This window comes from Battus philenor, unplaced genomic scaffold (genome assembly GCF_028537555.1).
Source record: "Battus philenor isolate CCGP_79_NKW_IND1 unplaced genomic scaffold, ilBatPhil1.0.hap1 SCAF_29, whole genome shotgun sequence".
Taxonomy (NCBI): domain Eukaryota; kingdom Metazoa; phylum Arthropoda; class Insecta; order Lepidoptera; family Papilionidae; genus Battus; species Battus philenor.
In genome coordinates, this window is record NW_027181692.1 from 54492 (window position 1) to 77353 (window position 22862).

At 36.4% G+C, this 22862-nt stretch overlaps 1 protein-coding gene across 1 annotated transcript; it reads right to left on the reverse strand.

Moving 5' to 3' along the window:
• Positions 1 to 5767: 5767 nt before the first annotated feature.
• Positions 5768 to 19686, reverse strand: LOC137926276 (phospholipid phosphatase 5). The gene is made up of 6 exons (XM_068769872.1): positions 19519 to 19686; positions 17911 to 18097; positions 14705 to 14774; positions 13917 to 14045; positions 7323 to 7490; positions 5768 to 6096 (listed from the first exon to the last, which is right to left on the reverse strand). Exons 1-6 carry the CDS (start codon positions 19593 to 19595, stop codon positions 5885 to 5887), a joined length of 843 nt encoding a protein of 280 aa, XP_068625973.1. The 5' UTR covers positions 19596 to 19686; the 3' UTR covers positions 5768 to 5884.
• Positions 19687 to 22862: the final 3176 nt, after the last annotated feature.

Sequence of the window (22862 nt, forward strand, 5' to 3'; positions counted from 1 at the left end):
TTGCGTCGTGTTTTTTTGGAACGTAACCACGACGCAAAGTGAGGTATTGGTGTATATTACATAAACACGTTTTAAATTAACTAAACTGAATATTCTTATTTAAAGAGCGGCCATATTGGTTTTTGGCGCCATCTCAAATCAACACATAGTTGCCACAGATAATATTAAATATTTTCTTGTAACATTTAAATTCAAACTATTTATCATGTTTTTACTAACACTACGTTTGAATATAAAATAATATTTTATACGACATTTAAAAATTCCATCGTCGTACGACTAGAGGAAAATATTTAAAATGTATGTATATATACAAAAATTCGCATAGTTCCGTTAGCCGGGCGCATTCTTACAATCAAAAGGAAAATACATCTAAAGCCGTGTGCTGTATTTTTTGAATTTATTTAAATTCAAAATAACTACTCAAGTAGGCATGTATATGCACTTGTGAATAGTCGATTATTTTACCATTATAAGGAGTAAGCTTATTATATAAACATTTAAAATTATGATGGAAGGTGTAATACATGTTGTGGAATTTTTTAAATGTACACACATTTCCACAAAAGATTTATTCTTACAATCGTAAAGAGGAATGTTTGCATGCAGCCAAAAAATATAGCACATTTCTAATGTTTGAATTCATTAAATCAAGTACATTTTTCTATATACTACTACTAAAACTACTAAACCTAAATTTTTATAAAGAATTTTTAAATATTTGATATTTATCTGAAAGCTAAAAATATAAGGCGATATCTATTCTAAAGAATGACATTTCAATATAGTTCACTATCTTGCGCCAGACTAACGGAAATACAAAAAAAAAAACACATAAATAAAATCGATATAATGAAATAAAACGGTAACAAAATATCACATCGTTTGCACAGTAACATTGACTACGCTTCAATCCCCGGCGGCGTTTGTTAAATTAAATTGTAGCTTAACCTACAAATGTATTAGACCAGCGTCAACACGCGATCGACTCTGACAGTGACAGCCCCCCCCCCCGCCCCCGGCTGTGGCTGTCATCTGTCAAAAATTCTCGCTCAGAATTCCGACAGTGTGTTGTCTTTGTCGATTTGGCTAATATCTCTTCTGATGGAGGGTTTTAGTCAGTAAAAGTCTGACACTGCCTGGGCCCTCCATTCCCAGGCGTCCAATGTAGGATTCCTCCCCCCCCGTCTAGAAATTGTAATTAAGTAAATATAGGCTCTGATTACGTTAGAGGAAAACTTGTAATAATAAATAAAAAAAAATATCTCTTCTGAAAGTTGATAGAACAGCGGAAGAATTTCCAGCAACGCTTCTAGTCTAGTATGTTCTATGGATGGTTTATGGATGAGACAATTTGGTTATTGAATAACAAAAATGGCGCGCGAGGTACCTGACCAACCTTATTCTCCCTAAGCTATACTACGTCGTCTCGCACGGTTCGGAATTATAAAGAGTAGATAATTGTTAGGGCATCGCTAAAAACCAGAGACCAATTTAAAAAAAAATCATTAGTTGACTGTAAATAATTAACTGGCTATATTCGAATGTTGATGCGCGCTGTTAGCCGTTTTGGCTTTTACAGCTTCATCGGACTCAGGGCTGATGCGTCATCTAACGTATTGTATTAGTTAATTGTTAGCTAAACGGTTTTGGAGAAAAGTGTGATTCTTTCCTCACAAGACTTTATCTGAAGAGATATTGGAGCTGGTGGAGGTTGAAACAAAGACACGGACGTTAATGTCTATGGAATATATGTATATCTTAAATTAAAAAAAGAAATTAGCCCGTGTATCGGTCGCAGAACGATACGGTGTATAAATGTACCGCGTATCACTGTATGCTTCTCTTAAAAAGATCGCCACTTAGACCTTTCGACCTCAACCGCCAGTTGCACGAGCGATATGCCCCGCCCACTGCCACTTGAGACAAGTAATCCTTCGAGCTACGTCGATGACCTTAGTTCATCTGTAGATTTCATTTCTGATTCGACCTCGCAGTGAAACTCCGACCGTTACTATCTGGATGACCTTGAGACTTCATCACGTCACAAGTCATCACCGGCAACACACATCGATCAAAGATCAACGTTCGATATTGTATCCGAACGTAACACTTTTTATTATTGTACTTGAGTGCGTGTATCGTGTCATCTACCATCAACGGACATTTTACAAGTGTAACATATTTGATTTCTTTACATTAAATAATTAACTAAATGTGCTTGTTTTATATCGATACCCAACAATCATCATGTTCAAACATTGGGATATTTTCAACGAGTTGTTTCGCAGATTTTCATTCGATGAAGTAATTTTGTGAATCCACACTGCACAATGCATCAATCATACACGCGTCAATACAAGCATTTGCAATTGAACAGCCTACCGGGTTCATCCGCACAAGTACTTCAACAAGCATACGTAATGTAATCTTAAATATCTAATGGATTCAGGCGTTACTTTGCGGAAGTTCATCCTAAGTAAGAAAAGGACCAATATTTAGCCACTCTCTTTGACTCTGTGTTTGGCACTAATCGGTGTAACATTACTCCCGAGGATGCCCCGTGGAGGGGTGAAACACGTGTAGAGTGATTTAACGGTGGTAGTTGTGTTTCGTAGTGTTGCCGCATGCGCATTTATCAGCGGGCTGGCGGGCGGTGCACTTTATTGCACGACTACTGCTACATAGCGGAAGTAGCTGTATATTAGTCCTTTTCTTGCGTACTCTTAAAAATAATTTGCAATATTTTTTTTCTATATATATATATAGTAAACATACTAACATACATTAAATCATAGAACAGCGCGCCTAACGCATTCTGACACATCATTTCGCGCCATTTTAAAATTAGATTATAAACTTAAGCATTATTTTTTTCTATGCATACAAATCGAGTCCTTTGGACCTATTACTTAAGTTTTACAGGAATGTCACATCTCACTTTTTTACATTCAATATTAAATCTATTTATCATATGTATGTATATTTAAGTACTACCGACATTGCACTCAAAGTAAAATTATTTTGGTGTTTATTTAATATGCATAATGTGCATATATATAAGTTAACGTGTTGGCTTAATATAGAAAGCACTTTTGTATCGAGTAACTCCCGGAATGTCAGATTTAATAATTTTAATGTCTTGTACGTATAAAATTTAAATATATATTCAGCAGTAATGCCTCTATTCCTGGACTTAAGCAAGCCTTTTTAACCACCTTAAGGACTTTTGTCCACCTCGTGGTTAGAATACAGAGAACCATGGATTCTATCCATGTATACTTGTTTGTACATTATTTACATTTTTGAATCCCGGAATAAAGAAGCCACTTCTATACTATCCTATCCATTATAACTTCAGTGAAAGATATGCATCTAATTATACAATTTGCGTTTATAAGTAAAATTATTATAGTTAATATACTTTTCACTGATTTACTAAATATATTTTAACGTAGAGGATTTACATTATATTCGGAGCTGGTATGAGAAACATATATTAAAAATATTACCAAAACTGACTTTACTGTCATTGTTATTCAGCGAGTCAATTGTATATACTTAAAAGTAAGTACAATGTAATTACATATAGTTTTAAGCATTGGCTTAACATGGAAAGAACGTTCTTAACGACAACTACGTGAACTTGTATGTAGGTTCTACGAAAATATTTTTTATAATTAATTTAGTAACAAATTGAATCCGTTTCCATAATTTCTTAGCTGTACAAATGTATTCGAAATATAACACCAGGCTATTTATATCATTTTAATTAAACACGGCTAACATACCTCTAAGGTATATTAGTTTTTGTACATTAAACATGTCATAGACTATTTACTTTCAATGTACATTGAAACATGTGAAAATGTATTGTACTTAGGATTATGTACTTAACTAAATGTGTAAAAATTCAAATATCACTAGGTGTGCCACAGGGACCTCTACCAGAACCGACCCTTCAACAAGTTCTCCGGGAAGTAACTTAGATGGACCCTTGCAAGAAGACCTCTGCTTGGGTTAATTCTGGATCAGCATTTCGATTCGAAGACCTCCGAAAAAAATGGAAAAATAATACCATTATATTCCACAGGTTTGGGTACGTAAATAAATGTGAACAAGATTTAAAAGTCAAACTAAATAGACGTGTGGTACCACAGGGACCTCTGCTGGGATGGATCCTTTGGATGCTTCCAACTCAAAGTGCCAGCTAGTATAAACCTTTATATCGCTAGTTCCTAAAGTGGTCCAGTTGGACCCCCAAGGTACTTGATACTTGGTAGAAGTCGACGTGACTTCACCTATCAATGTAGGTATTTTAACATTTTTTAACGAGTTTTAGGAATATGGATGAAATGTAACTGTAGTGGTTCATCACGTCTGCCGATAGACACCCACTGCAAGGCCTAGGCCTGCACCAAATATCGCCACCATGGCCGGTCTGATACTTTCTGCATCAGCTACCCCCTGACCTTGACTATATGGAGGAAGAGGAGCGCCAAGCCGAGTTTACCAGCTCGTCGCTACAGAAACTTTTAGTCGATCCATTCTTCAAGCCACGTCTATAACTTTGATTTTAATATACCATGTTCATTCCCCCTTTAATCATTACATTTGGTTCAGTACATAACCCTATGAAGTATAGTTAGTTTAATATATGTAAATTTCTGCTTACATTTTAAAAATGTTTTTACATATATTCAGTATAATGTTATATATTATACAAACTTATTTCACTTTTCTTCGGTTCCATCGAATTCACATTTAATACGAATATATCTAGAACCTTCCGTAGAACAAATTAGTTGAATTAAAATTATTTGAAATTGAAATATTTAAAAAAATCATTATTCCTCATATATTGTTTTTTTTTTTTATATATACCCGTATATATACTGGATCGTATTGTTCTTTTTAGAATAACGTTAAAACAAGACATTATGTGTGTGTGTATATATATACAGATTTCAAAGTACCTAAATGTCATTTTAACATATTTAACAACATTTATAATCTAAATATTTAGTTCAATTGAATAGTACACTTATATTACATACAATTATTGTTGTATGGATAAGGTAGATTGTGAAATTTGATTTCTAGAACCTTCCATATACTACATTAGTTGAACTAAAATGTTTTGAAAATTATATTAAATTTGCGAAAAAATAAAAATTCAACCGACATATCGATACACGAAGACTATATATATATATATATATATATATATATATATATATATATATATATATATATATATATATATATATATATTTTTTTTTTTTTAATGTTTAAATTGTTAATATTTATATTTCGTACACGCATTTCTTATTTGTAAGAGCGACTATCGAATTCTGTTAACTTCTAGAACCTTCCTTTATGACATAGGAACATTTTTTGGCAGAAAACAAAATAAATTTTTTTCAAATTTCATTTTCGAATACGCGATACACTTATTTTGGATTTATCATTTCAATCCATTTGCTATTAAAACATTAGATTATATATACATATAATAAACTATTTTAGAAATGTTATTTTCACAAATTTTATATGTAGATTTATAATCTACAATACTTTGATTGATTTGTTGATCTATACATTGCATACAATTGTCATTAATAAGTGAGGTTATCGAATTCTGTCGACTTCTAGAATCTTCCATATATCACTTTAATTAATATTATTTGAAATGGAAATATTTTAAATATTATTACAGTGCTTATATAGACATATGTTTTAATATTCTTTATAAATATACGCTCAACTATATTTTGTATCTGTTATATTCAATCATTATAAAATGTCGTGACGTCATTTTGACATACCTTTTTTTTAATATGTATTGTGAATCTGTGTGGTCAGGTCGATCGATGTTCTCTTTTCAAATCCACTTGTCTTCCTTCTTGCCGCCATTGATCAGCGGCGTGGACTCGATGTCCTTCGGGTCCTTGACGGGGCTGGCGTCGTGCCTGGCGGGGCCCGCGCTGCTCACCACGCGCGGCACGCCCGCCAGCTCCGAGCCCAGCGGGTTGTAGTACTGCCTGTAGCAGAACATCGCCACCGTGAAGCCCAGGGTTGAGCCCACCAGGATATCTGCAAATATTCCATGTACAGGACTATTTGTCCGAGGTAAACTTTCGAATTCCTGCAGCAACAACGCGTTCTAGATGTTTCTTTTTTTACCAACGGCTAAGACAAACATCGGTAAACGTGCACCCTTATACAGGATGTGTGACCTCCACAATTCATATGTTAGTGATATTGATATATTCTCGTGCTCTCTCGTATCTTTTAAAAGACAATTTCGTTCGAAATTATTGAGTACATACAATGCAATTTAAACCATAATATAAATATATAAACCATAGTCTTTGATCCCTGTTTAGTAATGTTTTTATTTGGTTTTTCATTGTTTGACTATAAATCAATAAATGTTCTCAGTGAGATAGTTATAAGGTAACAACTGTAACTAATTTTATATTTCTAAGCATCTATGTTTGTACTTTCTTACTGCCTTTTGTTACTGTTTATCTCTTATAAAGTAAATAAATAGATACAGTGTTGTAAATATTATATATTCACATTCCCTGGTTGAAATGATTATAAGTGTATCATATAATTTTTAAACACACGGTTATATTTACCACTTTTTTATTTTTAAATATTTAAATCACATGTATTTTATTATTAATTTTTCTGTTCATTACATATATATATTTAAGTAGTGACTGATCTATAGGCGAAAACTCTGTTTTATCCTGGTGAATAATGAATATAAATATTTAAATAAATAGTATATGTAGATATTTAAATATATATAAAATGGTATAGTTATATATAATTATACTCAGTTATATCAATTAATATATGTACACAGGCTGTTTTTATCTTAGTGATTGTTTTCTTTTTCAATTTGATTTTACTTATTTTAACTTTTATATTATAGTAACTTGTATCACCTACCTTCGTCATTAAGTTAGCCATTATACACAAGTTGCATAAATGTTTTAAATAAATATATGAATATTTTATTTCACGTAAATACGAATAATTGTTAGAAAAGGCCCAATATGTAGCTACTTCCGCTAATACAGTAGTAGTTGTGCGACAAAATGCACCGCCCGCCAGCCTGCTGATAAATGCGTATGCGGCAAACAATGCGAATCACACAACTACCACCGTTAAATTACTCAACACGCGTTTCACCCCTCCACGGGGCATCTTCAGGAGTTATGTTACATCAGGTGTGTGGCACATTTACATTTATAACTAATATCCTTGTATAAAAATGTCTGTTCCATTATCAGGTGTATCCTGACCTTGCCAATGGTGGTGGTAGTCGCAGGTCCTGGAGAGCGCGACGCAGAGCGCCACGACGAGCGGGGCGAGGCAGGCGAGCACCCGCGCGGCGGAGCCCCGGCGCCGCCCCAGCGCGCCCAGCCGCCCGCACGCCCACAGCGACGCCACGCCCAGCGAGCAGAACGACACTTCAACAAACCAAACGTCTAAGAGTAACGTTCAGCAAATATTTTCGCTTTGACGGAGGGGGAGGGGGGGGGGTGTAACTTTGGTCACCCTTAACCCTTAAATACATAATGATGAAAAACTGCATTATACCACTTTAACGTAAAATGAATACTACACCTGAAAGTTAATGCATAGTGTTGTATATCTGCAACATAAGGTTTTTTAATAAAAAAAAGTGTTTTACTTATATATATTCTACTTTGACCGGCATTGTTGCGTACTTATCTGCACGATATATATATATATATATAAATATATATATATAAATATATATATATATATGTGGGAGTGAATCACGCAGGCGAATAATAGATGTTGTAATAATATTGCTATATAAAAAAGCCGCCAGATGTGAAAGTTCCCGCGGACGTCGTCACAACGCTCAACCTTTTGTTTGTCTCGCCCACTCGTCTCGCTCACTCGCACGGCGTGCACGATACGCGCTCTTGCTTGCTCTTGGCAGGTAGCCAAGACGCGCAGCACGTGCGCCTGCGGCCGTTGGAGTTCTGAGAGTCGGATTTGAGCCATGGTTCGATGCGCAACCGCGCGTAGGCGAATTATTCATTTTCCGCGCACAAATTGTTTTAATAATTAAATAAACGTTTTTCCACATCACACTGGCGCCCAACCCGTGGCCTACGCGCTAATTATCGACGAAATTGCGTACTCAACCGTTCGCCATCTTAGCGTCGTAGAAGAATCCTATCGAAAATTTAACAATTGTGCGTTATCGGAGTGAATTTCGTCAGTGGTTTGCATCTGTTGTTTGCGATGCCGCGTTGCAAGGCTACAGGCGTCCGTAACAACGTCGAGGATGAGGACTCGGACAGGTTCATGACCGAGGGGCAGCTATCGTCGTTCATGGCGGCGTTCGCCAAGGCTCAAGCGGAGTCAAACCGCCAGCTAATAGAGAGTCTTTTGCTGCGATCGCCGGCCTTCACCACAGGAGCGCCCTCGCCATCACCATCGCCATCGTCGTCTTCGGCTCATCCGTCTCCGTCGGGAAACTTCGCCGGTTGCACGGCTCGTTTCAAATTAACACGAGAAAGTGTACAAAGCGATCAGCGAGCAGGGAGTGCGGGCTCGCGCGCGCGTGCAACGTGCAACGCACGCGCCGCCGCCGCCGCCGCCGCCGCCGCTGTACCTGCTGTAGTAAGCGCAGCGAATGCGCCGAATCGAGGTAAACGGTTTTGTGTTTATTGCAAGAAGAGTGGACATAATCGCGATGAGTGCTCAAGGCTTAGATCTAAAAGTGATCCGCATACAGTTTCGTGTTACGGTTGTGGTATGAAAGGTGTTATTCGTGCTAATTGTGTTAACTGTAATACAAAAAATACGGACACTAAGGATTCGTTCTTTGCATGCGATTTTATGTCAACAAATAGGCATTTATATTCCAAAACCGAGGCATCGCAATGTCAAGCCCATGTTTCTTTTGATTGTAATACTGTTTTTTTAAATTCTGTTTGTAATGTATATGATGTGCCTGATGCGCGGTCAGTGGATTACTCGCGTACCGAGCGCTTGCGTCCGGATGTTTGTACCAAAGGCCGTCCAATTTTGGACATAGAGATTTTTGGCTATCGCGGTACCGGTCTATTAGACACGGCGGCTAAACGTAGCGTTGCCGGATCCACGCTGTACACCTTGTTGCTTAAGTTAGGGCAGCCGATGCGTAGTAGCGTCATGACTGTGAAACTTGCTGACGGTGTAGTGCGTGACGTGACAGTCAGACTGGTGGACGTTGTGGTGATGCTCGCGGGCGCATCAATACCTATCACATTTATAATTTTTCCAGATGCAGTTAACAATGAAACATTGCTAGGCATTGATTTTATACGTAAAGCTGGTTTGGTTATTGATATTTTTAATGAAACGTGGTTCACAGCTAATCAACCTCAGGTCATTCACCCCTTGCGTTGTGAGAAATCACGTAACTTCATCGGGTGCGCCTCTGCCGACATGTTGCGTTCGGACGAGGGTATGATGCTGTCACCACCTGAAAGAGCAAGCCTTGCGCAGACATTGCAGGAATACGAGGACATTTTCCGAGAAGGGGGAGGACCGACGTCGTCCGCTGAACACCGCATTGACACCGGCACCCACCCGCCGATCGCCGTCCCGCCGTACCGCCTGACGCCTGCGAAAAAAGAAGTTATGGAGGCTGAAATCAATAAGATGCTGTCGGAGGGTGTCATCGAAGAGTGTGAGTCTCCGTGGGCAGCACCAGCGCTGTTGGTACCTAAAAAGGATGGGTCCTACAGATTTTGTGTGGATTATCGCAAATTGAATTCCATCACGAAGGTCGACTCCTATCCGCTTCCGGTGATCGACGATCTACTGCAGTATACTGGCAAAAGTTGTTTCATGAGCACCATCGACCTCAAGGCAGGTTACTGGCAGGTTGCTGTCAACGAAGAGGATCGCGACAAGACCGCCTTCGTGTCACCATTTGGCGTTTTCAGATTCAAGCGTATGCCTTTTGGCTTGCGCAACGCTCCAGCGACGTTCCAGCGTCTGATTGACAGGTTTCGTTCAGGGTCTGCTTTAAAAGGCGTGACTATTTTAGGTTACATAGACGACCTCATCGTGATCTCTGAAAACTTTGCTCAGCATCTACAGGATCTTCGAGCTGTTTTCGATCGCCTTCGTGTCTTCAGCCTGTGCGCCAATCGAGCTAAATGCGTGTTTGCTAGAGAAAGTGTTAAGTATCTAGGTCACGTGATTTCGTCTCAAGGGCTATCGCCGGACCCTGACAAAATCAGCGCCCTAGTCGATATGAACGAGCCGACGAATGTAAAGCACTTGAAATCCTTCTTACAGACGTGCTCGTGGTTCCGCAAGTTCGTGCCGAACTTCGCAAAGGTTGCGCAACCGTTGACTATGCTGACGAAGAAAGATCAGTCTTGGTTGTGGGGCGAAGCTCAAGTCACCGCGTTCTTGGAACTTAAGAAATCACTTACCTCTCCTCCAATCCTCATCCAGCCAGATTATAGTCTTCCTTTTGTGCTTAGGACTGACTCGAGCAGCTATGCTTTAGGTGCAGCTCTCTTGCAGGGGGAGTCGCCGCGCGAGGAGCGTCCGATCGCGTACGCCAGCCGCCTTCTGACTTCGGCGGAACGAAACTACTCAACTACCGAGCGTGAAGCTCTTGCAGTTGTGTGGGCAGTCGAGAAGTTCCGCGGCTACATCGATGGTCATCCCGTGCGCGTCGCCAGCGACCACCAGCCCCTGAAGTGGTTACTAACCTTGAAGTCTCCTGCAGGTAGATTGGTCCGTTGGGCTATGAAGTTGCAGTCTTTCGATCTCCAAGTGGACTACACCCCAGGAAAGGCAAACGTCATCATCATTCTCTCAGTCGACCGCCATGCGTTGAGGAGGCTCGAGATGCTTGTGACGTCTGTACGGTGGTGGTTGAAACGCCACGATGGGAGGCAACCGCTCTTCGTGAAGATCAGCTCGCAGATCCTGAAATCGCGAAGATTATCCTGGGCCTGGAGGGAAAGGAAGAAGTGGAGATTTGTAGGTGGACAGATAGAGGTTATCATATGTCAAAGGGGATACTTTACCGATATACGGAAGCAGAAACGGAAGAACCGCAGCTTGTTGTACCAGTCAACCGTCGGAAGCAAGTTATGGTTGAATGTCACGACGCTGCAACAGCTGGTCACGGTGGTGTTGATAGGACTTTGCATCGTATTTCCCAGCGGTTCTATTTTCCTGGAATGCGTCGTTTTGTAGCGGAGTATCTCAAGTCTTGTACTGAATGTCAGCGTTACAAGCCTTCGAATGAGAAGCCTTCAGGCTTGTTGCAGACTCCAGTACCCGCACAGCGCTTCGAAGTTGTAGCAATAGATTTGTTCGGTCCACTTCCTAAGGGTCCCAAGGGTGAACGTTGGGTCCTTATTGTCGAAGACACCGCCAGTAAGTGGGTAGAGCTGTTTGCGCTTACTGAAGCTACTGCTGAAGCTTGTGCTAAGATCTTGATAGAGGAGGTTTTCCTTCGTTTTGGTGTTCCTAGGCGATTAATTTCTGACAATGGTGTCCAATTCGTCACCGATGTTATGCAGAAAGCCATGTTTGTTTTGGGTGTTAAGCAGAATCTGGTGCCCCTGTATCAACCAGAAGCGAATCCTGTGGAGAGGAAGAACAGGGACCTTAAGGTGCAAATGGCTATCCTCGTGGAAAATCACCATCAAAAATGGCCTGAAGCTCTGCCCTTTATTCGTTTCGCTTTAAACACATCGTTGACAAAAGCAACCCAACAGACTCCTGCATACCTGACTTTTGCTCGCGAACTTCGCTCACCAATTGCAGCTCAGACGGACTTGCGTGCAGTTGTCGAAGCGGAGAACTACGTGCCGCAAATCACACCTTATCTGCTAAGACTCGCAGATACTCTCCAGTCCAGCAAAGAAAGTATTGAACACCAACAAGACCTCCGCAAAGCTGTTAAAGATAAAATTCGTAAAAGTGACAGTCTCGACGTCGGCGACCTCGTATTGATGAAAACGCACGTTCTCAGCAACTCTGCAAAAGGAGTCAGCGCTAAGTTCGTACCTAAACGAGACGGGCCTTACGTCGTTCAGAAGAAAGTTAGCCCAACTACGTACCTGTTAGCGTTTCCTGATAAGTCCGACATTACCATTGGGAAGTATCATGTCTCTGACTTAAGACGCTATCATTCGCGAGAGGGTGAATGCACTGAGATTCCTGAGCCTGTGGCTCCAAAACGTCCTCGCGGCCGACCGCGAAAGCTTGTGTCGGTTTGACCAGTTGTGAGGTCACTGGTCCTGGTCAAAAGGGGGAGTATGTAATAATATTGCTATATAAAAAAGCCGCCAGATGTGAAAGTTCCCGCGGACGTCGTCACAACGCTCAACCTTTTGTTTGTCTCGCCCACTCGTCTCGCTCACTCGCACGGCGTGCACGATACGCGCTCTTGCTTGCTCTTGGCAGGTAGCCAAGACGCGCAGCACGTGCGCCTGCGGCCGTTGGAGTTCTGAGAGTCGGATTTGAGCCATGGTTCGATGCGCAACCGCGCGTAGGCGAATTATTCATTTTCCGCGCACAAATTGTTTTAATAATTAAATAAACGTTTTTCCACATCACAATGTAAATATTTTTTATACACTTTAATTTTTCACCTCTTACGTAGTTGACACCGACCGCCCGACCGCCATCTTCCCAGCGAATGCCATAATCCATTCCTACTCTTCATTCATTCATCAATCAATTGCTCACTTCCTTTAATCTAACGTTTCGTTTCCACATATATATATATATATATATATATATATATATATATATATATATATATTTTAAGTATAAATAAGTCATGCATTTAAGGGTTAAGTCATTTCAATGTCACCACAATACGTCTTATTGTACGTAATGATATATGAACACGATTTGCCACTGGAACCAGAACCAACTACCACCCCCTCCCTACACGTTGATTTTATTGAACGCATATTTGACATTTCTAGTGGAACCTCAAATGGTAATTACTTTTAAAATTTTGTAATAAATTTATATTCAATTCCATCATGTTTTAAGTGCAGAACTTCAGATTATAAATATTTTTCCATATATTTTTTTTAAAACACTCTCTCTCGTACGACGAAGTATCTATTTCATTTCGTAGCATTAGTCCTATCTTTAGATTTACTTTCTCTATTTTTTTATATATTTTTATTTACAATACCTTCAATGTTAAAATTAGTGATGCTATATATAATACAATTAGTATGTATACCGGATCATCGCTGTATTACATCGTACACTTCATGAGATACATTCCGAATGAGTTTCGTTTGATAAAAAACTCCTGAAACTGAACTCCATGCAACGGTACGAGGTTACCAAACGCGCTATCATCTGGGAAGACACCACATCAAACACATCATTATATCATCCGTAGATCGTCCAGTGCAAGGCTCCTGGTCATCACCTGACCCAACCTCCTCACGCCAATAGACCAGGGCTTCTTAAACTATGGGTCGCGAAGCTAAGTTCTGGGTTCGAGAGATTTAAATGTCAAATATTTATATATACCATTTTATAACATCACTAGAGTTGGTGGAATACAGTGGACTTGCAGCGTCTAGACACGCGCATTTGTTGAAGATTTTAAACTAATATAAATACAATTTTATAAATTTTTGTGCAATTTGTAATTTTAGACTTTTATATGATTCAAAACGAATTCTAAAACTATACATTTTCATATGTATATATACATTGTTAACTAATAAATAAATCATCAAAAAATATTAATTTATTTTTCTTTTACATTTGTATATGGGGTCGTAAAGAAATTCTCAATCATAAATGGGGTCGTGAATGACAGAAGTTTAAGAAGCCCTGCAACAGAGCACACTCACAGCTGCTGTGTCCGCTTGGAAACGACTTCCTGCCCTCCATGATGTCGGCCGGGTCGCCGGTGCACTGCAGGTCCGCCGTCTCCACGCCGTCGGGGAAACATCGGTAAAAGAAGTCTGGTCGAGGCCGACCTGGAAAACCAAATGCTCAAATTACAGAAATCCTAACATCTTATCTTTCAGAGATATATAACAGGCACTTTCGAATATTATTCTTTTATTATGTTTTTACCATTGGTTTTAAATTTGTTCAGTGGTAGATCTGAGATTATTTGTGGTATTTTATTGTACATATGTACACCTTATCATAAATGATTTATTTAATTTTTAAGACATGTAAATTAGGAATATACAGTTTATTTTTTATGGGATTCCCTTTCTAACTAAATCAACGCAATTTGAATACAGTTTTATTTTCACTTTGTTTTGCTAATTTTAGAGTTCAGTTTCAATTACGTAGTGTGTTGTGCTTTTTTTAAAAGAGAATAAAAAATTTATATAAATTTTTACGAGTTGTTTCTGGTTACAAAAAAGGTAAATATTATTCCAATTTATTTATTGGCAGAGTTATATTATCTTTGTTTTTTAAACGTTTACTTAGTTCAATTTTCTTTTTAAAAAGAAGTATTTTCGTGACTCTGGAACCTATCTTCGATCTTTACATGGTTTGCTACAGATAATATTAATTCAATTTGCGTCGTGTTTTATTGGAACGTAACCACGACCCCAAGTGAGGTATTGCTGTATATAATTACGTGAGAGCGCGCAGTAACATAAAATCCTTGACTCACCCACAATAAGTTTCATGGTGTCAGTTAAAACGCCGTTGATACCCAGCGCCAGGGACCACGCCAGGAGGATCTGTAACAGGATTTTATTTTATTTTATCAAAGAATTTAGGATAATTTAAAGTAGTGTTTCCCAACGTTGGACCTACGCCTCATAGTTTAATACTTTAATATATATATATATATCTCATAAAGAAACGTAAAAATTTTAGAAAGGCTAAGATAGAGCATGGCACATAAAAGATTTGATTAGGCACATTTGATTTAAAGAGATTTGTGTATGTCGCAAGAATATCTGAAATTTAAATTTGAAACAAATCAGAATTAATTAAATAAGATTGAGTTCCCTTATAAAGCTTTACAAGGCTATCTCATGGAGTTAAAGTAAAATCCGAGTGCAAAGAATAGTCTGAATTCTAAGTAAGAAAAGGACGAATATTTAGCCACTTCCGCACATGCAGTGGTAGTCGTGCAACAAAGTGCACCGCCCGCCAGCCCGCTGATAAATGCGTATGCGGCAAACAATGCGAGTAACACAACTACCACCGTTAAATTACTCAACACGAGTTTCACCCCTCCACGGGTCATCTTCAGGAGTTATGTTACACCGATTAATGGCAAACACAGAGATTATATTTCCCTTATATTTATACCAAACCTTAAAAGTACGTTAACGAATTTCGAACTCTATGTGTAAAACCAATCACAATCTTTATTTTATAGCCAATCACACGTGTCGCTTGTGTGAGAGCGACAAAAGATGTCTGCGACAGAGAAAGGTATATATAAACACGAACGTTCCAAGTTTCGTAGCGCGCAGTAATTTATGCAGCCGGTTGTTGTGACTACAACGCCATCCTTCGATTTAGTCATGAGTGAAATTGATTAGAAACATCAATGAAAAAAATTATTACGAATATCATTTAATAAAAACTTATAAAGGATATAACACAGTTTAGGAATCAATATCCTTACTACTGTATTTTTTTCTACGGCTCCCATTGCATGTGGGAGAAGGGCTTTGTTTAAAAGAGTAAATAATTTTATCAGAATTGATTTTTATTTTATTTTCTCTCGTCCATCATTTTTAGTCCTTTACAATATCTACCACAGGGGAGGGCCCCTGCATTCCGAAGATATCACAGATTTTATTTAACTATCACATTACTTCACGTCACTGGTTTAAGACTTGCCTCCATATCTTGTTTTCATTAAGTTCTCTTTAATAAACACCGATATCAAATATAAACTTTATCTCAGTTTTTATTCTTTTTTTATAGTAATATAGTAAAAATTACCACAAAAAAATTGGTCCGAGTATGTTGAAGGCTTTTCGCATCAAATCTGCATCCCTTATAGAGGCGAGTAAAATGTACAAGAGAGCTCTGTTTAATTATAGTTTCCATTATAGATTTTATAACTAGACACAATTAGACTTTATAATAAAATAAGACAAATCCGAACTAATAACATGTGACTGCATCGTGCAAATATCTAAAACTAAATGTCAATCATTTGTCTAATCTTATGGAATGCGGTAAACAATGAACGCATCTAAAACCACAAAGAAATCAACTCGATTAATGTTGACAGCAGCTGTCATAATTGACTGACATACACTTGACATATGTCGACCTGTCAACGACATTTGACATACTTGTGTACAGAGTAAATAGAAATGTTAATTACAATAAGTGTTATATATGTCAACTGTAACCTATTTAAAGATGTCATTTCACAAATGTTTATTCACATTACGGGTGGCAGGTGTTGAAGAGACTAAAAAAATACTGGGTTAACCTTTTAAGTGCCATGAGGACCGCCGGCTACCTCACGATACCCAACAATAGGTGCCGTGAGGGCCGCCGGCTACCTCACAATTTTTCATCTGTACATCTAAGGAATATTATTTTTTTCCGACCCTCCGGTAATTATTTGCTTCATTAGGCACCTAGCAACTGGATCACGGGATGGTATACGATTTGCAGCATTTCTTAGAAGCGGTTACCATGGGTGCCAATGAGACCGCGGGCGGCCTCACTTTTTATATGAAATTTACATTAGAATACGTATATAGAAACCTTTCTTTGTATTGAATTCACAATTTATTCATATTTCAAAGCTGGCTTTGAAAACCTATCGCGTTTTCTGTGTTACAAAAACGTGACCCGCCGGTGACCTCATGGCAAACCGAGTACTCTGTTGCCTTTAAGTACCATGAAGGTCGCCGGCGGTCTCAGTACATAATGATATACATAATGTGTTATATTCATTCATAGAATGCAAAGATCCCAAATTTTCACATAAGGAAAGCCTACACTTGATATTTCCATTTGGCACCTGGGGAAGTCATGGCCAAAATAGCTTGGCAGTTAGAAGGTTAATAGAAATATCCATTATGACAGACTCGTAGATGAAGACCAGGTCGGTGCAATGACCAACATAGGCTAATGCTACAAATCAAATTGACCCTTGTCTAGTGTTCTCTCTGCGAGCTGGTTTCCACAATCAAGTGGCACTGCGCACATTTTGCGTCGCAGTTAGTCTTACTCATACCAAACCAACTCCTTGATAAATCTCATTTACCTGCACATTGACACTTGCAAGAAATCATATTACAACCAATTCTTTTATGTTTTAGAGGATTTTTCCCAACAATGGGAATAATCAAGACTGCATAAACATATATATATGATGGTTGTTGTAGCCCAAAGATTCTTGAGCAGCTACCACAATCCAGTGGACGCAGCATGGGTATTTCCTCACGTAGGTATGCCAACAATATATGCTCGCAAAAACACATGATGTAAATAGGGGTAAAGGCTTTAAAGGCGTGAAAGTATAGCCTGTTTCCTGTCAATTAAATTATGGTAGGCTTTGTTCGAAAGCCAATGATTTCAAAAATAATACATAATGTATGTGCAATTAAGTAAGAAAATACATCTTCGGAATTCATATATTACTACATATTAAAATTAAACAGTGTTTCCTTCCATTCCTTGGACTTTGTATTGAAAGAAGTTATTGAAAGCCAATGAGCCAATTAGCTATATGTTCACAATACCAAACACCATGTATATGTGTCAGAGCATATTCAAGTATGATATCTATATATATCTATATATTTAGGTATATATCATGCAATTTGTAGAATAAATTATATATTTGTCTACAATAAAATTAAAATGAATTAAATATAATTGGTTCACCTCAAAAGCATCATTACAATCATTGCACGCTCCCCATGCGAGTAGTGACAGCAGACAAGGCACCGACAGCACTATGGCCCACAACGCTCCACCAGGGACATAGGACTCACGCCTTGGATACTTGCAGTCTGTCTCCAACTCTGACGGTAGAATGACCCTTACAAACGGTGGCAATGTTTCCATATAACTGAAAAAATTAAATACATTATGATAATGATAAAAGAGGATAATGAAGGCTGATAAGTATTTTTATTTATTGTAATTTAATATAAATGTAACTGAACTTAATGCGAAACACATTCTCTACCAGTTAACTGTTTAGGTGGTGCAAAAGTAAATTAATGAAGACTGTTGAAGTTAATATCATATATAACAAATATAAAAAATTAAAATCAAATTGAGAAAAAAATAATCACTTAGATAAAAACACCTTATGTAAATATATTAATTGATATTAATTATTATAATTATACATAAATATACCATGTAATATATATTTAAATATCTATATATACTATTTATTTAAATGTATGTATTCATGATTGTGTCAGCTAATAGACACCCACTGTTAGACAGAGGCCTTCCATAGATCAGTTACTACTGGATAATAAATATATACATAATGAACGGAAAAATGTATTATAATAAACATATAAATAATTTGTATATTAAAAATAAATACAGAGTGTTTTATAAAATTATATGATATATATACATTATCATCATTTCCAGCTGGGAATATCTGGTACTATCCCTAGGCCTCCTTCATAGATTGCCAATAGGTCCAGAGAGGTTTGAAGCAATCTACCTCTAACATTTTTTGATGACTTCAACAAGATCATCTCTCCACCTTGTGGGTGGACTTCCTGAGCTGCTGTGTATTGGTCTGTGGTCTCCACCCCAGAATCTTAAGGCCCCAGCGGACATTTGTTCACTTTGACTTGAAAATCCAGTGTCATTTACATATGTCAGATTTACATATCAATATCATTATCATTTCAGCTCCAGGTCAACCACAACTGAACATTGGCTTCTATGGGACCAGTTGCAAGTAGCTTGCACCCAGTATCTTCTATGCATATAAAGCCTTGATTTACATAGAAATAAATATAATTTGATTTGTGTTAAGATTTCAGGTTCAGCTACTTTATGTTAAAATGTAAATCCAAGATAAAAAATAATAGCAAATTAAAAGCGTTAACAAAGTAAACACGATTAATGCAATTACATTCCGCATTCACTACACAATTATTAGAAACAATACTTATCTTCAAGGTAATTAATTTCTGATAAAATGTGAATAGATATTCAAGTTTTATTATGTAGTTTGTACAAAATTTTAAAAAGACTATCACTATTTTGCAACTGCATTGCACACTGCATAAATTATATTTAATAAAGGGAACATAAATATCAATTCTTTTATTTATAACTATCGAAACTTGTGTAAAATATTAAATAAATAGCAATTTCTGTCATAGACCCGTTAAATAAACTCTAGTAAACGAAATATGGGAATTTATGGCGCTTTATAATTTAATTTCATTGATGACTGTTACAAAATATATTAAAATATCGTAAATAAACACCATATGGGAAATTTCTTACCAGAATAAGGACAGTATGGCAATCCGTAGAACAATTTCGACGAATAGATTAAAACTAGCGGATCGTATGAGAGGCATGCTTGCTGTTGAAGTGATTTGATATATTGGAAAATTTAATTAAATTTACGAAAAGATTTCATACACAGTGCGGACGAAGTTTGTGTTCCGAAATATATATATGAGTGATAATGGACTGACAGTGACATGTCAGACACAAGTGTGGCAAAGTTATTTCTAAACGTTAACATTGCGTTTTGTTATTGCAAAATATGTAAAAAATATATATTATTTTGTTGTATGATTTTTAATTATTTTGCATACTATTATATTTTGCATACTTCAATATTAAGGATATAATATCGTGTATAATTTAAATTGTATATAAAACAGATATTTTCATTAAAAAAATTCAGTTTCAAAAAACATTATCTTTAATTGATGAATAAATTAATAATTTAAAGATTTTAACGCACTAAGGTATATTATGTACAAAAAGCTATAAGCTTAACCAATTTATACTGTTCGTGTTCTCTAGGTCTATCAACTTTTTGTATTTTTAAGCTTGTATGAAGCTCTCGCACATTTACAATAAATTAAGTTTACCCAGACTCAGGTCGGAAGGCTATATAACGTGCCGTCGAAGTAGAGTATCAAACAATTAACGATGTTCATACATTGGCGTACATATTTCGCATCATCGGCTTACCAATGATGCCCTCTTAATAACAGATTGTTAATCAAATTTTCTCTATGCGTGTGATTATAAACAAGTTAAAGCATGGCTTTTATTAAGTAACTTACTATGAAATGTTCTTTTTCAGCCGTTGTAATAATAAAAATAATATCCAGTAATAGTAAACCTACAAATTGTCAAACAATAACTTGAAAACGCTTTTACCGAATTCCTCCATACATTTTTTGTATCTAAATTGTTCGTCTTTGCAGAAAGTTATGAAAAACTTCAATTTCAAGTAAGACTTGCATTTGCAATGCCTATAAATAAATCTTAAGGACAGTCGTCTAAATGTCTTTGTTATTACCCTTAATTCGATTTTGTTCGTTTCATTCTGTATTTATGTATGGAGAACCCTGGACGTAGATAGGCTTCTAGTGCTAACGTACATCGCTGTTTTTTATATTTAATGCTTATACACATAAGCAAGCTTATCAAATAAATATTGACTAGGTGTTATAATTTTTTTTTTCGATTAACTTTTCTCTAAAAGCCTTCCGCTCTCATATTATAACCTGGGTAATAATTGTGACAGGAAATGGATAAAGGTTTCTTTGAATAACCAAAAATTAATAATAAACAATTTATAATCTTAAAAGTAGACCACATTTATTTATATTTTTAAAGTATAACTGAACAACATGGCCACCATTACCAATGACAGAAGAAAAAAAATTACAAATTCTGTCGAGTTTCCCGCCATTTTCAATAATAACGTTTTAAGTACATAAGAGTGGTGTTATTACTGTTAATAAATGTTAGCGTTGAGACGATATTAAATATTTATATACGTATATGTATTTAGTGTATATTAATATAAATAATATTTTATAAAAAAAATGTTAAACTAATTTGATTCCGTAAAACTAAAAGTTGCCTACTGATCACAACAATTACTTTTAGCAATAACAAAAAAGAACTTTATAACAATCTAAATAACTTAAATTATTTCGCAAACAAAACACACTTGAATAAGCTTTCAGTAAATGCAGTTATGTATTATAAACAAATTATGAAAATCTTGTATAATACTCGGTGTTTTATTTTGCAAAGATAAGATGGATTTGTAAGAACATAGCCGAATGTCTCATTCTTTTCCTGAAGTAGACATCGAGTACTATACAACCTTTTATACTCAAATATATATGTATATGTAAATATATGCTTCTATATTAAAACTAAACGCAATGGTTATTGCATATTTCTTTTCATTCAACCAAAAAAATAAACACATTCAAATTAAACTTTACGAAATTAAAAAAATGCTGGGCATAATTGATTTTATTCTTAAGATAAATATTTTTTCATATCTTTCATAAATCGTTACCACAGAGTATAAACATATTTATTTCTGGCTTTGTAGTTCTGTAGCATTAAAGGCCCAAAAATTACACGTTGATTTTCGGATTTACATATACCTAAAATTGATGTCTTGGTTTATTATGGAATAAATTTCTTGAGAGAAAAATTAATTTACTATTTGATCACGAAATCTACAAGTATTTTACAAAAAAAAAAAGAATATGTATAAGAGATTTCTATACTTTCAAGAAGCTGCCTCCATATAATCTTAGCGATTTAATTAACTTTAAGCAATATACTTCCGCTAATTCTCTATACCTATATATGTCTGTATATTGGCTGAATATATAAAATACATATTTTTTCGTAACTTTTTACAGAGGTACGATCACATATAACGAAAATTATAAAGCACGTGGAAAGTTTTCCCTGAAAATAAGTTAGCGGTCAATTTTGTAATAGAAGCCTCAAAGATTACAAGCATTTGAATTTTTGAACTTGAATCAGTTACATTTTTAAATAGACAATGGCAAAAAGTTTAGAACCTAAGCTATAGTTAAAATATTTCTATAAATAGAACGATACAAAATAAATAAACAAGTTTGAATACTTATATATTACTTTAAAATTAACTCCTTTACATATTTATTGTTATACAATATTATAGAGTTTATATATTCAGATGCATGTACACAGTTTATGTGTTGGCTTACCATAGAAAGTTTATGAGTTCGATGATATGGTATAGGTTTTTGTATGGAATAAAATACTTGTTATTGGAATTAACAATTATTTACATTGAGATAGGTCATTACTCATCACCATTTCAACGATGGGATGTCCACTGCTGCACATAAACTTCCCAAAAAAAAATTCAGTTGGAACATAAAAAATGTCCTTTTGACGTTGCATCTATACTTTAGACAACATGCATCCGAATATACAATCTCAGGTTATCATATATTACACGAGGCATTAGTAACATATAATGTTTATATATATAATATATAAAAAATATATGTAAATATTTGTAACTGTTGCTTTTAGATAACGGACGAAAAGATTCTCTTCGACGCGTGGCGCCATGTTTGATAGGATCATTTATTATCTATGGTTTTAAATTTAATCATTATTTCAGCCGTAAGACGTTCACTGCTGAACATAAGCTAACCTTATATTTCCATTAGGATCTTAACAATCGCCTGTTCACCAGTATACAAAATTAAACTTGTTAATATATAACCCACGGGGGGCAGCCACCCCACCACCCGTGGAAATTTTTTTGGGAGAGATTCATGTCTTGCAGTGTG